This window comes from Prionailurus viverrinus, chromosome F1, assembly GCF_022837055.1.
Source record: "Prionailurus viverrinus isolate Anna chromosome F1, UM_Priviv_1.0, whole genome shotgun sequence".
Taxonomy (NCBI): Eukaryota; Metazoa; Chordata; class Mammalia; order Carnivora; family Felidae; genus Prionailurus; species Prionailurus viverrinus.
In genome coordinates, this window is record NC_062577.1 from 19,005,631 (window position 1) to 19,021,925 (window position 16,295).

The window sequence follows — 16,295 nt, forward strand, 5'->3', positions numbered from 1 at the left end:
GCACTACAGAGACCAAGACAGATCGCATTAGAAGGGTAGGGGAGGCAGCTACACATTGACTGAATTGCCTCTTCCACAGACCAGTGCAACACTATGCAGAGAGGTCTTTCCTGAGCCTCTCTGGTTCCTCCAGTGGGGAAAGAGAACCTAGGGAGACAACGAGCCACAGCTCTCCCCGCCAACCCCCAGCACTGTGAGTTGCTTTGCAGGAGCTCCTTCTCTGACTTCACACCACAGGGATTATACGGGAATCTGAGGGGCCAAGACAGAATAGAATGACATATTCAAATATTGAAAGAGAGTAACTGTTAACCAAGAGTTTTATACCCAGTGAAGCTGTCCTTCAGAAACAAAAGAGGGATACGGACGTTCCCAAACAAAAGCTGAGGGAGTTTATTACCACCATACCTGCCTTACAAGAAATGCTGAAGGGAGGTGTTTGAGTAGAAGGAAAAGCATGCTAATTAACATCATAAAAACATTAAAAAAGAAGTATAAATCTCACTGGTAATGGTAAATATATTGTCATAGATTGTAGAAAATGGTAATAGTATAGTGCATAATTCATTTAAGACTCTAGTTTGTAAGTTAAAAAAATAAAAATAAATAACAATATTAGTAAAAATAACCATTACTACAACATAATATTAAAAAAAATGTAAATTGTAACAAAAATAACCTAAAATGTTGGGGCGCCTGGGTGGCGCAGTCGGTTAAGCGTCCAACTTCAGCCAGGTCACGATTTCGCGGTCCGTGAGTTCGAGCCCCACGTCGGGCTCTGGGCTGATGGCTCAGAGCCTGGAGCCTGTTTCCGATTCTGTGTCTCCCTCTCTCTCTGCCCCTCCCCCGTTCATGCTCTGTCTCTCTCTGTCCCAAAAATAAATGTTGAAAAAAAAAATTAAAAAAAAAATAACCTAAAATGTGAGGGAGAGGAGAAGTAAAAGTGCAAAGTTGGTGAATTCTATTGAAGTTAAGTGGTATCAGTTTAAAATAGGGTGTTACCAGTTTACACTATTTTATATAAGCCTCATGATAACCACAAAGGAGAATCCTATAGTAACTGCATGCCTACAAAACCACAAATAACAAGTCAAAGTACACCAATACCAAAGACATCAAAACACACAAAAAAGGTGGTGGCAGGACAAGAAACAAGGATCAGTGGATCTACAAAACAACCAGAAAATAACTACTAAAATGGCAATAGTAAGTCCTTATCTATCAATAGTAACTTTAAACATAAACTGATTAAATTCTCCAATCAAAAGACAAAGAGTGGCTGAAAGAATTTTTAAAAAAATCTAATAATATGCTGACTATAAGAAACTCAAATTAGCCTTAAAGATCAAGACAGACTGAGAGTGAACAGATGGAAAAAGAAATTTCAAGCAATGGTAACAACAACAACAACAACAACAACAATAACAACATCAGGGTAGCTATGTCAGACAAAATAGACTTTAAACTAAAAAGGTAAAAAGAGACAAGGTGATTATATAATGAAAAAAGGGTCAATATATCAAAAAGACATTACATTTTCCAGGATAGACCATACATTAGGCCATAAAACAAGTCTTTGCAAATTCAAGAAGATTGAAATCATACCAGGTATCTTCTCTGACTACAGTGGCATGAAACTAGAAATCAACAACCAGAAGAAAACTAGAAATGCACGAACACATGGAAATTAAACAACATTCTAATGAAAACCAATGGATCCAAGATGTAATTAAAGGGGGAAATTAAAAAAAAAAAAGATTGAGGCAAATGAAAATGGAAACAACATACCAGAATTTGAGCCACAGCAAAAGCAGTTCTAAGAAGAAAGTTTATAGCAATAAACACACTAAGAAACAAAAAAGATCTCAAATAAACAGCCTAACTCTACTCCTCAAGGAACTAGAAAAAGAACAGCAAAGTGAACCCAAAGTTAGCAGAAGAAAGGAAATGATAAAGATTAGAGCAGACATAAATGAAATGTAGAACAGAATTAAAAAAGATTAAACAAACTATTAAGTTGGTTCTTTGAGACAATAAACAAAATTGACAAGCTTTTAGCTAGACCAACTAAGGAAAAAAAAGCCCAAATCACCAAAATTACAAATGAAAAAGGAGACACTACAAATGATAACATAGAAATTCAAAAGATCATAAGAGGCTACTATGAACAACTATATGCCAATAAACTGGACATCCTAGAAAGAGTGGAAAAATTATTAGAAACATACAACTTATCAAGACTGAATCAGGAAGAAATAGAAAATCTGAATAGACCAATTACTAGTAAGGAGATGGAATAGGTAATCCAAAATCCCCCAATGAAGAAAAGCCCAGGGCCATATGGCATCACTGGTGAATTTTACCAAACATCAAAGAAGGATTAACACCAATCCTTCTCAAACTCTTTCAAAAAATCAAAGAGGAGGGAACACCCCCAAACTCTTTTTATGAGGCCAGTACTATTTTGATACCAAACCGGAAAAGAACACTAGTAGAAAAGAAAACTACAGGCCGATCAAAAAATATCCTGCTGAATATAAATACAAAAGTTTTCAATCAAATCCTAGCAAACTGAACTTAACATCATATACAAAGGATCATTCACCATGATCAAGTGGGATTTACCCCTGGGACGCAAAGATGGTTGAACATATGCAAATCAATCAATGTGATGCATCACATTAACAGAATGAAAGAAAAGAAACATATGATCATCTCAATAGACACAGAAAAAGCATTTGACAAACTGAACATTTATTCATGATAAAAATTCTTAGCAAATTAGGCATAATTAGGAACATATATTAACATAGTAAAGGCCATATATGACAAACTCACAGCTAACATACTCAGTGGTAAAAGGTTGAAAGCTTTTCCTCTAAGAACAGGAACAAGACAAGTGTGTCTACTCTTATCACTGCTATGCAATATAGTACTAGAAGTTGTAGCTAGAGCAATCAGGCAAGAAAAATAAATAAAAGGTAGCAGAATTGGAAAGGAAAAAGTAAAATTGTCTCTTTGCAGATGACATTTTATATACGGAAAATCCTAAAGACTCAACCAAGAAAAAAAAGCTCTAATCAATGAATTCCATTGCAGTGTACAAAATAAAGTTTCAGAGGGGCGCCTGGGTGGCTCAGTTGGTTAACATCTGACTTCGGCTCAGGTCATGATCTCACGGTTTGTGGGTTCAAGCCCTGCGTCAGGCTGTGTGCTGACAGCTCAGAGCCTGGAGGCTGCTTTGGATTCTGTGTCTCCTTCTCTCTCTGCCCCTCCCCCACTCACTTGCTCTCTCTCTCTCTCCCTCTCTCCCTCTCTCTCTCAAAAATAAACATTAAAAAACTAAAAAAAAAAATAAAGTTTCAGAATACAAAATTAACATACAAAAATCAGTAGCATTTCTATACACTAACAACACATTTTCTTAAAAAGAAATAAATCGATCCCATTACAGTAGTATCAAAAACAATAAAATACTTAGAAGTAAACTAAGGAGGTAAAAAAATGTCTACTCTGAAAACCATAAGACACTGATGCAAAAAAAAAAATCCAAATAAATAGAAAGACATCCTGTGTTGATATTGTTAAAATGTCAATACTACCAGATTCTATAGTTTCAGTACAATCCCTATCAAGATTCTAGTAGTGTTTATACAGAAGTAGAAAACACACTCCTAAAATTTATATGGAAGCACAGAAGACCCTGAATAGCCAAAGAAATCCAAAGAACCAAGCGGGAGGCATCACACATCCTGACCTCAAGCTACCCTATAAAGCTATAGTCCTCAAAACAGTATGGTACTGGCATAAAAACCGACAAAGAGACCAATAGAACAGAACCGAGAGCCCAGAAATCAACCCAAGCATATATAATCAACTAGCATTTGACAAGGAAGCCAAGAATACTCAATGGAGAAAAGACAGTCTCTTCAATAAATGGTGCTAAAAATTGGACATTCATTCTTCCTTCTTTGAATTACCTTTCTTTATGTTCTCTATTCATTTGTCTTTTTTCGATCACCTTATATTCACATTCATACGTGTGAGGAAAGATAAAGAAACAATAACAAAGAAGAAGGGAACATTCTTTCCTTGGCTGATTTATGCATACAAGAAATTGGTGCCCAGTACACATCATCAGACATGCTGCAGCATCTGGGGATACAGCAGTGGACAAAAGTGACAAAAGTCCCCACCCTCAAGGACCTTACATTCCAGTGGAGATGACTGACAATAACCAAGATAACCAAGACAGGTGAGTTTCTTTACTATGTTGGTTTCTCCTTAGGTTTACACCAACCCTGAACCTTAGCAGTTCAATGGGAACAGAAACCACTGTCATGCGATACAGACTGTCCCTAAGCCAAGACTTCCAGATACAACCTGTGCTACTCTTCTGGATTTTTCTCTGAGGTCAACTGTTCTCTGGTGGGCAAACAGTCCAAGATAATCTCGACAAAGTAAAATATTAAACTAGAAGAAGTTACTGTTTCTACTTGATGAATAAATGCATACCATTTGTTCAACAGATTACATGTCTTCTCCTTTAAGAAAAATAACCATGATTTAAAATGATACGTTTCACATTACCAGTTAAGATTAACAACTTTTGTGTTTGAAACCTTTGAATCTGAGAATGTTTCATAGTTTACAGTGCAATACCCCATTAAAAATAAACAAAAAATCTGTTATGCTAATTGCATATTGATGTATTTATTTCATGTATGTATGTATGCATAATATAAATAAAAAATAGTGTTGTCTCGTGGTATGAATAAATCCAGTCAGTGAATAACATTTACACACAATGCGAAATCTTACTTATTGAGACTGAACCGTTAAAGATTCTTAAAAGAAAACAATTTTTTAAAAAGAGGACACATAAGATAGTTGGTGAGGAATGTCTTAGCGACAGTGTATGTCCCTACATTTGCATCAGGAAATTCATACTGACAGAGAATGTAGCTGAGCATAATTTTACATGATCACATCATCTGCCAACCTAACAAATTTATAACAGTATAATTCTCACGCGGCTAAGTAACTTCAACTTTGAGTATCAGCCAGTCTCTTGTGATCAGTACTAACATCTATACTGTGTTTTCAAATCCAGTTGTAATGGCATTTCAAACTGCCTCAGCTTCAGAAATTGCTACCCTTTCCACAACACAAACTATGCTGCAGGTTTGCTTAGAAATTCCTTGTTGAAGAATCGTCTTGCTTCAACATTACTAAGAGAAACCGAGCAACGAGACGGATTCTGTCTTCTGTATTCAATGCTTTCAACTATGGCGTTCTTTATCACCTGCAAATAGAGGTAAAGTATGCATAATTAGTATTGCTCTAGCCCCCTGTAAGCATTTGTTTGGTCAAAACAAATATCCAATTGATCTTTTTAGTATAGTTTTCTTTTTGAAAGAGAGAGAGAAATCTCTGAGTCATGCATGTGTACAGTTAGCTCTAACATCCCGCCATTTATACTCTTATTAAAGCTCATATCCAGATAATCTTCCCTCCCCAACAAGAGAAAGCAGTATTCTGGGAATGTTCCAGATTTTGTGCTGATAAAATTGTGAATAAAACATTTGTAACCTGGTAAATGTATCCTTATTCTGGTTTTCTATGGGAAGGTGTCAAGAGGGAAGAAACAAGTAAATCTAGAATTTATGTTTTTTGCTGTTAGTGGATAAGCAGAAATGAGGGAACACAAGGAAGTAGAAGACTTTCTTTAAACCTACAGAGAAAAGAGGCATTGCTGAAGACCTGCTCTGCTTTCTCAGCTAAACAAGTACAGGGATAAAACATGGATGTCCTCTATCTAGAAAATGCCACACTTAGTGATTTTATGGATGATCACTATTTTTTATTCAGAATAATCTTCATATATACTCAAATTAATGGTGACTATAACCTCTAAGAACTTCGATTGCAATGATCATACTCTCTTCTGGTGTGAAGTTAACCTACTTAAGAACTTCTGGAAAGAAGACAAGACTTGGAATTTGGTTGAAGCAGTTGTTGCAGAGAATGGGAATGGGCTTTTGCAGAGAGGCCTGGCTCTGCTGCTGTTTTGGAACCCTGTCCAAATCAGGAAGACTCTATTCCCTAGGACTGGACTGTAGGATTTCATCTTAACCAACGAGGTAAAAGTTTGAGGGCACAGAAGAAAATCACAGGGATAATTTTACAATCCCCTTTATTCTCTACCCCAGGGACTGTTAAACAGCATTAAGGTATTATCTGCCTGTGTTTGAGCCCTTGGCCACAGGTGGGAAGCCTTGGCAAACTCATGTCCACAGCTAGTGTCACTGAGCAAGCCCAGGTCAATGCCTGAAAGAGAGAGATACTGAGCTGAGTAGTGCTAACATGTAACTAATATTCTGTGACTTTGTGTTGGGCCCAAAGGGCAGGCTCCTCTAATTCTCCAATGGTAACTTTAAACAACAAACAGTTGTATTCTGGAAAGAGGGATTTATCACAGAAGTGGGGCACCTTTATTTGCTCTATGATTTTTAAATTATATAGAGAGAATATATATAATAAAACATAGTATCATTTATGTATATTTAATTGTCTTATGGGCTCAACTGTTACTGAGTTTTTTTAAGTAAAGTGGGTATTTGCTGATGCCATTTTCCCCATGAGTAAGGGAAACATAATTAATTCTATGGTGACAGAAGAGGCTTCAGGCCTGTGAAGGAGACCTTGACCAAGGACCTCCAGGCTCAATTACTTCTTGGCTATGTGAGGTCAAGGGGAATTAGCTTAAATCCTTGAACCTGTTTCCTCTTCTCTTCCCTTCCTTCCTTCCTTTCTTCCTTCCTTCCTTCCTTCTTTTCTTTCTTTCTTTTCTTTTCTTTCTTTCTTTCTTTCTTTCTTTCTTTCTTTCAAAAATATTTATTTATTCTTGAGAGAGAGAGAGAAAGAGAGAGAGAGAAAAGGGGGAAATCAAGCAGGGGAGGGGCAGACAGAGAGAGGGAGACAGAAGATCTGAAGTGCGCTCTGTGCTGACAGCAGAGAGCCCGATGAGGGGCTCAAACTCAAGAGCCGAGAGACCACGACCTGAGCCGAAGTCAGATGCTTAACTGACTGAGCCACCCAGGCACTCCTGTTTCCTCTTCTTTAAAGTGGGAATAATAATACTAACCTTGGCTTTTGTGGGGATTGGAGATCATTTATATAAAGTGTTTTGCACAATACCTGGCACATAGGAAGCATTCCCTAACTAGCACCTATTTATTGTTGTTATTTTTAAACTGACCATGTGTGCGAGAATTTAGGAGCTTTAATTTGGATGTGAGGCTATAAAGTTTACCAGAAATAAACACACAGGGTATATCCAATTGTGGGCTTATTATATGGTAGAAGTCAGCAAACCAATTCTATCAAGTGTGTCCTACATCTTCTTTTAGTAATCTGCCTTTCTAGATCTTATGTCAGCAAGTTTTCAGTTGGTTTCTCCTTCACCATACCAGCACAAGACACATGAACCCTCACTGCAGAGAAATACCCAAGTAAAATAAAAACCAATGATTTGTTTTCCAAATACCTAAAAAGCTTTAAAATATAACAAACCACAGGGAAATTATACTAATAATGACTGCTGTCAATTCGTTTATAATGAATTCATAAACACACAAAAATGAGCAGTATCAGTATCATGAACTAGTGGATTTACCGTAAGTGGACGTTGGAGGTGTTTCTAGAAAACAGGCCATTTTTATAAAGGAAAATGAATATTTACATTTATTAACTGAAAATCCCAAATCACATAGTTAGAATGTGCAAGTTGAACCACTAGGTGGCACATTAATACTATGAAGGCATTGACCAGATTTTTCAGATTGCTGCAGAAAACAGCCATTTGTTGTGATTTATAATTCTGTGATATAAACAGAAGAGGCTAGACTCAATACTGCATCAGTTGCTAAATCCAAACTTTCTGGCATGATCCATGGTACAATCACATGTATCCAAAGAACTCTTAATGTGGATCCTTAGAAACTTAACAGAAGACCATGGGGGAGGGGAAGGGGAAAAAAAAAGTTAGAGAGGAAGGGAGGAAACTGTAAGAGACTCTTAAAAACTGAGAACAAACTGAGAATTGATGGGGGTTGGGAGGGAGGGGAAAGTGGGTGATGGGTGCTGAGGAGGGCACCTGTTGGGATGAGCACTGGGTATTGTATGGAAACCAATTTGACAAAAAAATTTCATATTAAAAAATAAAATAAAAATAAATAATAAAAAAATTAAATTAAGAAAAAAGTCCCTCCCCCAAACAAAGAGGCAATATGTCATCTTTGAATCTTCCTATTTTTAAAATGGTATTAGGGGTAATCTTCAATAGTGTCTGCATCTAATTTCCTCTTTCATTCCCCTCTGAAATTCATTGAGATTCCAAATTCTTCCCTTTCATGTTATACTACAACAGCCCTCATCTCTCAAACCTCTCCATCCCCCTGCTCATCCCTAAGTATGACTGACCTCTGTCATCCTTCACTTGTGCCATTCAGTACCCTTCTAATGTTGATCCAGACTCTAAATCTATGGCAATAAAGGCCAAGAATAAGAAAAGGAAACATGTTAAATGTGATCTTCTCCCCTTGAGGCATGAGATTAGAAGCAATCCACAAGCAAATACTGAATTCCCACAACAGAAAATGAAAAATGATCCCCAAGAGGAAAGTTACTGTGTATTTTGAAAGAGAAATAAAAATTACAAACATAGAAGACTATGAGAAGATATTCTGGTCTAAATTACTATGAATTTGCCAGCAAATGCCTGCCTTTCCAAAATAAACCGAGTGTCATAGAAACAGGCACCCTATTAGTCTTGTCATTTTTGATCCCAGCATTTAGAACACAGAAGGAGAACCATAAATATTTGTCAAAGTAATGAATGCATGGAAGGTTGATCAAAACAAAGTTCAACTCATGGAGATAATGAGATGAATAGAAGGACAGGAAGATTCTATAAGTGTGGTGGATGGACTGGGCATTCTCAGTAGAATTCTAGACGATCTTGTAAAACGGGCTGAAGATAGGAGATCATGGCATGCATTGGAAACATCTGGGAATTGGCCTGGCAGGAAAGGAGACTGTGTTTGGGAAACAGGAAAGAAGGCTTCTTGAGAAAAAGATGCTTCAAAAGTGAGGAAAGAGTGAGAAGAAAAACCCTGTGACCCCCATCTTGACTCCTCACATGATTGTGTGGCTTCCAGCAATCTGCTTACGTTATCCTTGACTCAGTTTCTTCACATATAAATAAAGATACCTACCTCATAGGCTAATTTTAAGTGTTAACTATTCTAGGGGAGAATATCTAGCTTATCTTAAACACTCAAAACTGTTTTTTTGTTCTTTTTATTTTGTACACTGTCATATCCTTAGTTACGAAAACAGTGCCCGGCACAGTAGATACCCAACAAATCTGTGTTGAGTTAATGAATAAATAAGATGGAAAGAGATTATAGGCAGCATTAAAGGTAGATGATTTGGGGCCTAACATATTAGGCCATCATATATAATAAGCTTCTAAATTATTTTTTTAACCTCTTTGTGTTTTTTACAGATATTTTAATTTAATTATTTTTAAGTAGGCTCCACCAACGTGGGGCTCGAACTCACAACCCCGAGATCAAGAGTCCCATGCTCTACTGACTGAGCCAGTCAGGGTCTCCTAAATTATTTTGGAAAAGATAAAAACTTTAACTTGTACCTAAGTGCTCTTATGATGATGATGAAGAATTAAGTACCAGTACTTCTGGATACATGCTTTTCCTCATTTTAATTAACATCTAGTATTTTCCACTTTAAAGAACTGTTTGCGAAAGAATTTTAAAAGCTCATTATTACGCATCATTGGAACATGTTGAATAAGTTGACACATAACCTTAGAATATGCCTACCAAAGTAATCAACTGAATGAGTGAGGTTGTATAACAGTGCATTTCCCTGTGGCAGTTAAATCAACAAGGTCCTGGGAAGGAGAGGCCATATTCCCTCCAGATCAAATTGGGGGTTTATGAGTCCAGCACGCTCCATGCCCAGGCATATAAGGTGTAGAGTTTCTGTGTGGTCAGAAATTCTGCCTCCAACCAACAGACCTGTGTCCTGCCACTTGCTCTCCTCTCCTCCTATGACATCAAACTCTTCAATAATTTCAGCCAGTAACTCAATGACATTTTAAAAATCATTCACAAAAATTTTATCACATATTTATTTTAGGTGCCTGGCATCATGATCAATGTCTCTGGAGGACACAAGGTAAATAAGGCAAGTTATAGTTTTCAAAGGGTTTAAATTTATAAGTAAAAGTAGAAGACAATATGAACACTGATAATAATTATTATCATTATCATATTAATTGCTTCAATTTATAGTGTCTCTTACATGCCAAGCCCTTAAATTACATTATTTTACTTAATAATAATTTACTTAATAATATTTTACTGTAAGATATGTATCATTGTTTCTCTTTACAAGTGAGGGAGGCAAAATTTGGAAAAGTTAACCAACGTGTCCAAGATCACCCAGCCAAGAGACACCAAGCAAGGATTTCAACACCCAATTTGGTCTGACTCCAAAGGCCCTTCATTTCCATACCACATGTTTTGGTATAAGTCATTCTATGGTAGGTTTCTTAAAACAAATAAACAAACAAACAAACCCAGCACCCACCCCCGTCCCCACCCAATGAAATACCGCCATTGTAAAAGCACCAAGGCAATGTTCAGTGAGAAAGAATTTGGGAGGACTGAGTAAGTGCAGAAACCTGATGCTAATGAGAAACCCAGGCTGTTGTCACGATGTGAGCAGAAACAGAGCAAGAATTCTCTAAAGATGAACTAGAATTTAGCTTTAGCAAAGAAGGCCAGCTAGGATCTCTGGGAAAATAACCCAACAGAAGCATACAGCTGTCAGAGACAGGGTGGCCTTTTCAGAGTAAAAAGTTAAGCCAGAATGTTAATCGAAGATGAAAATTTGCCCCAAGCCAACAGTGGTCGTGGCCACAAACTTGGAAACCATCTTCTATGGAGTTGGCAGTCAGGGGTCTGCATTAAAAGAATTTCTGTTCCTAGGGTCCACAACTGGCAAGCAACTGACAGTCCATGGGAAGTAAATATGTGCTGTGTTGCTGAAGTATGAATTAGTAAGCTACGCTATTCAGGTGGTGTGGGAATGAATGATTTAGCTAATGATTGAGCCTAATGAACTCTCCAGCATCCTGCCCTGGCAGTTTTGTTGTTCTGTTTTATCATCCCTTATCAAGAAGCTTTGATTCTGATAAAATTTGTTTCCTCGGTTACAAGTGAGGGGTTAGGGGAATAGTCAAGAAAGAGATAAAATGTCAGTGAATACTGGAATTCCTACCCGGGTATGAAATGTACCCATGTGTACGTTCACACACACACACACACACACACAGGAATCACTTGAACACAAGTCTCAATGGTCATAAAATTTAAGAGGAAGTTCACATTCACTCATGACCTCCCATTCCCCCCTGCCAATTTACTGCCTAGGCTACTATTACCTGTACAGACTTGTCTATGTTATTAATTCTGGGCATTTGCGAAGGTCTTGGGGGGTATCTAGCATGGTATAGGATATAGATACATGTAGGTAAGATTCCCATTTATTGAGCGGCTTCTGTTTGCAGGTTATCATACATACATCACCCGATGATTTACTATAGCTATTATGATAGGTGCTGTTACATCTGTTTTAGAGATGAGGAAACTGAGACCCCAAAAGTAGCTTATTCAAAGTCACACAAGTGGCCCCTTTGAAATCTAAATAAGATATAAGGCCCATGGCCTTACTTCTACATTCTATGCCAGGAACATTCTTTTTTTTTTAAAAAAAAATTTTTTTTTTCAACGTTTATTTATTTTTGGGACAGAGAGAGACAGAGCATGAACGGGGGAGGGGCAGAGAGAGAGGGAGACACAGAATCAGAAACAGGCTCCAGGCTCTGAGCCATCAGCCCAGAGCCCGACGCGGGGCTCGGACTCACGGACAGCGAGATCATGACCTGGCTGAAGTCGGACGCTTAACCGACTGCGCCACCCAGGCGCCCCTATGCCAGGAACATTCTTAGAAGCAATTTAAACCTGTTTTATTAATTAATGTTTGATGAGCTATATTTCAGGAAAGTTATTTTGGAATTCAGTCCATTTTTGCTTAGGCTTTTACTTGTTCATCTACATGTCAAACAAACTACCTTTGAGAATATATAAATAGAACTGTATCATTCTTTATAGCAAATAGCTTAGCAGACTTTATATAAACCAGAAGTGAAAGCAATGAGAGAAATGTAGTTGTTTAAATTATATATCTATATCTATCCACTCACACATTCAGACTATATAGAGGTATGTAAATACGCAGATGTAAATATGCATATGTATGTGTGGGTATTCTTTTATTTTTCCAAGTCTAACAGGGTATTTACATATTCTTATATTCTATATTTTTTTCCATTTGAGGACAAATGGTCAAGTTTAATGCATTTAATCCCAAGGAATACATAGGTTTGAGTTTGCTGGTTTCATACCAGATATAGGATTACTATGATATTACCCCTTAGTTCTCTTCTGACAGCATGGGGTTTTATAAAACACAACTCTATTTTGAGAATGTCTGTTCACCCCCTATAAGTTAAAAATTAAAATACTGATTTTCTCTTAATATTCTTTAAATTTTTACAATCACCACAGAAACAATGTAGCTTATGGATTTCAGATGTCCACTGATTGTAAGATAAAAGAAAAAAGAAAAAGATAAATATATTTAGAAAATGATACATGCTATAAACTTTACTAAGCATGTTTGATGTGAATTATCACATATTATTCATAAGTAAAGGCTGACAAGAAACCATTTTAGAGTTTTAGGAACTGAAGCTTATTAGGGAAAAATTTCATATTTATAAAAATTAAAGATACTGATTAATAAACATATTATGGCATAACTGTTATAACTGTACACAATTGATCACCACTAGTCTCAGGCCAACTAAACCCACAAGTGAACCAGACGTGCCAGAATTCTCTTAGTGCACATGGAACACTCATCCACATACTGTGCTTTCTTTGGCATCATTCGTACAGTATCCAAAAAGACTGGTAAGTCAGATAGGATACCTTTCCCTCTCCATTTAATACCTTTATTTTTCTTTTATTCTTTTTTTTTAATGTGCAAAATCCAATTAGGCTACTGAACTTGGGCTTTCACAACTGATAGTAATTTATTAGACACTATGGTTTGGAACTACAAACCAACATGATTTCAGTTACACAACCACGTTCCTAAATGGTGAATTAGAGATTACAGAATGTCACATAGACGCAGAATCTTAGCAGCAGATTTATTGGGGATAGGAATGACTAATACTGAAGAGGATGACTTGTTGCTGAAGTTCCTAATGCAAAGCATACTTAATATCTCATAGGTGAAAAATGAGAAGGCTGTGACTGATGGCAACATTCCCAAGATATACAAAAATAAAGATGTTTAAAAGCATGAGTGTATCTATGAAAGCTCATGATATTTTAGCAGATTAACTACACTTCTATTACATTCATTTTCCTACTCTTATATTTCCTTTTTTTTTTTTTAATTTTTTTTTTTCAACATTTATTTATTTTTGGGACAGAGAGAGACAGAGCATGAACGGGGGAGGGGCAGAGAGAGAGGGAGACACAGAATCGGAAACAGGCTCCAGGCTCTGAGCCATCAGCCCAGAGCCTGACGCGGGGCTCGAACTCACGGACCGCGAGATCGTGACCTGGCTGAAGTCGGACGCTTAACCGACTGCGCCACCCAGGCGCCCCATCTTATATTTCCTTTTTATCACATTTCTTCCTACTTATAATTTATTTTATCATACGATGAATACATTAGATACTCTGGGAAAGAAGCTGAGAGTATTAAACAATCCTTCAATCAAATAATAGTATAAAATGTGGGCTCTGCCCAAAAGCAATCTTGGAAAGATTGCTTTTCTTATTTGTGAATTTTATAGGGTTCTTCTGGAGAGTAATAAAATAATTTACAAAAAATAAAATGGTACACTTTGGGTGGCATCATTCATAAACTTTATTTTTAATTAATTAAAAAGGTATTGCTATGTTTATGTGATATATAAGTATGTGACACCATCAATGATCACAGGAGATACTTACATCAATGTTGTTCAGGGTATTGAAGTACATGAGATCATGCAGCCTTTTGAATGCTTGATTTGGATATTGAAAGTTGAAGGTTGAAAATGGTGATTCGGGGTCATCAAAAATATCAAAATCAGCTATTTCTTTCTCTTCCTTAGTTTCTCTTGGGACACCTAAATACCCAAAGAGTCTCAATTGGTGTGATTTTGAAAACTACAAAATATCTCTAAAACCCAAGAAATAAAACATACAAATAGCCATAAACATAACATTGGGAGCCCCCCACCGGGGTCATGTAATCTGTAGTACGCACTATTTTGCTCTCACCCATATTCCCTGGGTCGGGATTTCTATGTGTTCTGCCTGGGCAACTTCCAATTGCCAGCAGCTGCATCCCTGTGCCTAAGGACTTTCTACCCCATCTTGCAACTGGGGAAGGTTGCTTTGCTCTCTAACAGCAGGATGTAAAGTCTGGTAAATAACAGTCTGCCCCAGGCAGTAGTCAACCAAAGACACTAGGAATTAGGATATAAATACTCCAGTTCCCTTGCCTATTGCTGCATGAAAAGGAAGGATGATTCTGGAGCATAGGCTCTATTCCTTTTCCTAGAGTATTCCAACAGGATCAAGTTCTCCTCATGGTAGCTGGCTTACTAACACATCTTTGCTTGTCTACCTTCCTTTATCACTTCCCCACTCCCTTACTAAGGTTCCCTAGTCCACCCAAATAAACCATCTGCCCTTGAATTCTTTCTCAGCATGTGCTTCTGGGGGAATCTGAACCAAGACATTATCTAATTGTGTTCATGCCACAGGAATCCCCTACACAGCCTCTTCTTGAGTATTAACAGTGATAGAAGATTCTCTAGGTTTTAAATACTCTACTGCTCAATAACTGAAAATGCCAGCCAGTTCTTCCTTCTCTTGTTTTGAAGTATCACTCCTAGTAACCAACCCCCCCACATCTTTTCTTTGTCTTCCTCCACTCTCTGGAAGATCACTTTCTTTTCCATCAACCCTTGTCAAATCTTCCATGACTATCTTTTGTATCTTTCCGTTCACAACTGTACTTTCTGGTCCGAGGATAATATGATTTTTAGGCCTTGAGCATCCTGCTCGTCAATCTCTAGATCTCCTTTTTGTTAATCAGTATCTTCTAGGATATTGAAGAGTCTATAGACTCTGGATGTAGTAAAACAGGATGACTGTGCCTTGAACTTGATTCTCTTTTTCTACAAAATATAACATGGCAACCTGAAATTACTAGCTATGTTGTATTATATTAATCCTGTGGTCACTTAAAGTTCTCAGAGTTTTTGCATGATTTGTTCTGAAACAAGGGTTTTCTTGCATGGGTGATTTTTCAAAGTATTTAACAATCCCTATGACAAGGGCACCAACCAATCAGAACAAACACAAGCCCAGGTTCTGGAGTAAAGCCCCAGAGATTTTTATTGATATGTTCATATATCAGTTTCTGAATTGTGAAGAACTCAGGGGATCTTGGAGTGAGAAAGAGGGGAAGTACTTGGGGTCTCAGGATAGTAGCTATTTATTAAGAGAAGGGAAGAATTCAAAATTTTAATAGTTGGTACAGCAAGTACCATTATGAAACCACTTAACATCAGTCTTGTTCCTTTCCCAGATTTCTACTCTACAGATATAATATATTCCCAACGTACCTGGTGCCTTGTAATTTCTGAAGTTGATGTTGGCCAGAACAAAGTGGATGATAGTTGGGCAATCTTTCTCAACGTCAGGATTCTTGGGTTTAAAGACATAGCATTCCTTCAGTCCTTCTCGATCAAACACATTGGGATCAATCTTTGGAAATGGAAGCTTGTTCATTCTGGCCCACTTTTCTGCAAGTAGAAGTTCCTATAGAGGAGAGGTAAAGATACATTCGGGAATTTTCAGTTTTCATGTATTCAGTTGGTCTGGCCATCGTTCAATATTCATTAGGTGTTGACTGTGTCCTAGCAATGTGCTCCTTGCTAAGATGAATAATGACCTTGTTCACAAGAAGCTCATTAGTGTAAAAAGATACATAGTTGCCTCCAAACAAACTCGCTATTATGTTAATTCTTGGCCTCATAGGAGGCATGTGAAAATTTACTGATG

General features: G+C 37.3%; 1 protein-coding gene across 4 annotated transcripts in view; it reads right to left on the reverse strand.

Annotated features, from left to right (window-relative positions):
• Window positions 1–4,693: 4,693 nt before the first annotated feature.
• PLA2G4A (phospholipase A2 group IVA) overlaps window positions 4,694–16,295 on the reverse strand; it is a 164,654-nt gene continuing 153,052 nt past the window's right edge. For all 4 annotated transcript variants that reach the window (XM_047841341.1, XM_047841343.1, XM_047841342.1 and 1 more), the window contains exons 16-18: window positions 15,857–16,052; window positions 14,190–14,347; window positions 4,694–5,305 (exon numbers count right to left, since the gene is read on the reverse strand). In XM_047841341.1, the coding sequence (XP_047697297.1) occupies window positions 5,174–5,305; window positions 14,190–14,347; window positions 15,857–16,052 (486 nt within the window). In that variant the 3' untranslated portion in view covers window positions 4,694–5,173. The remainder of the gene's footprint in view (window positions 5,306–14,189; window positions 14,348–15,856; window positions 16,053–16,295) is intronic.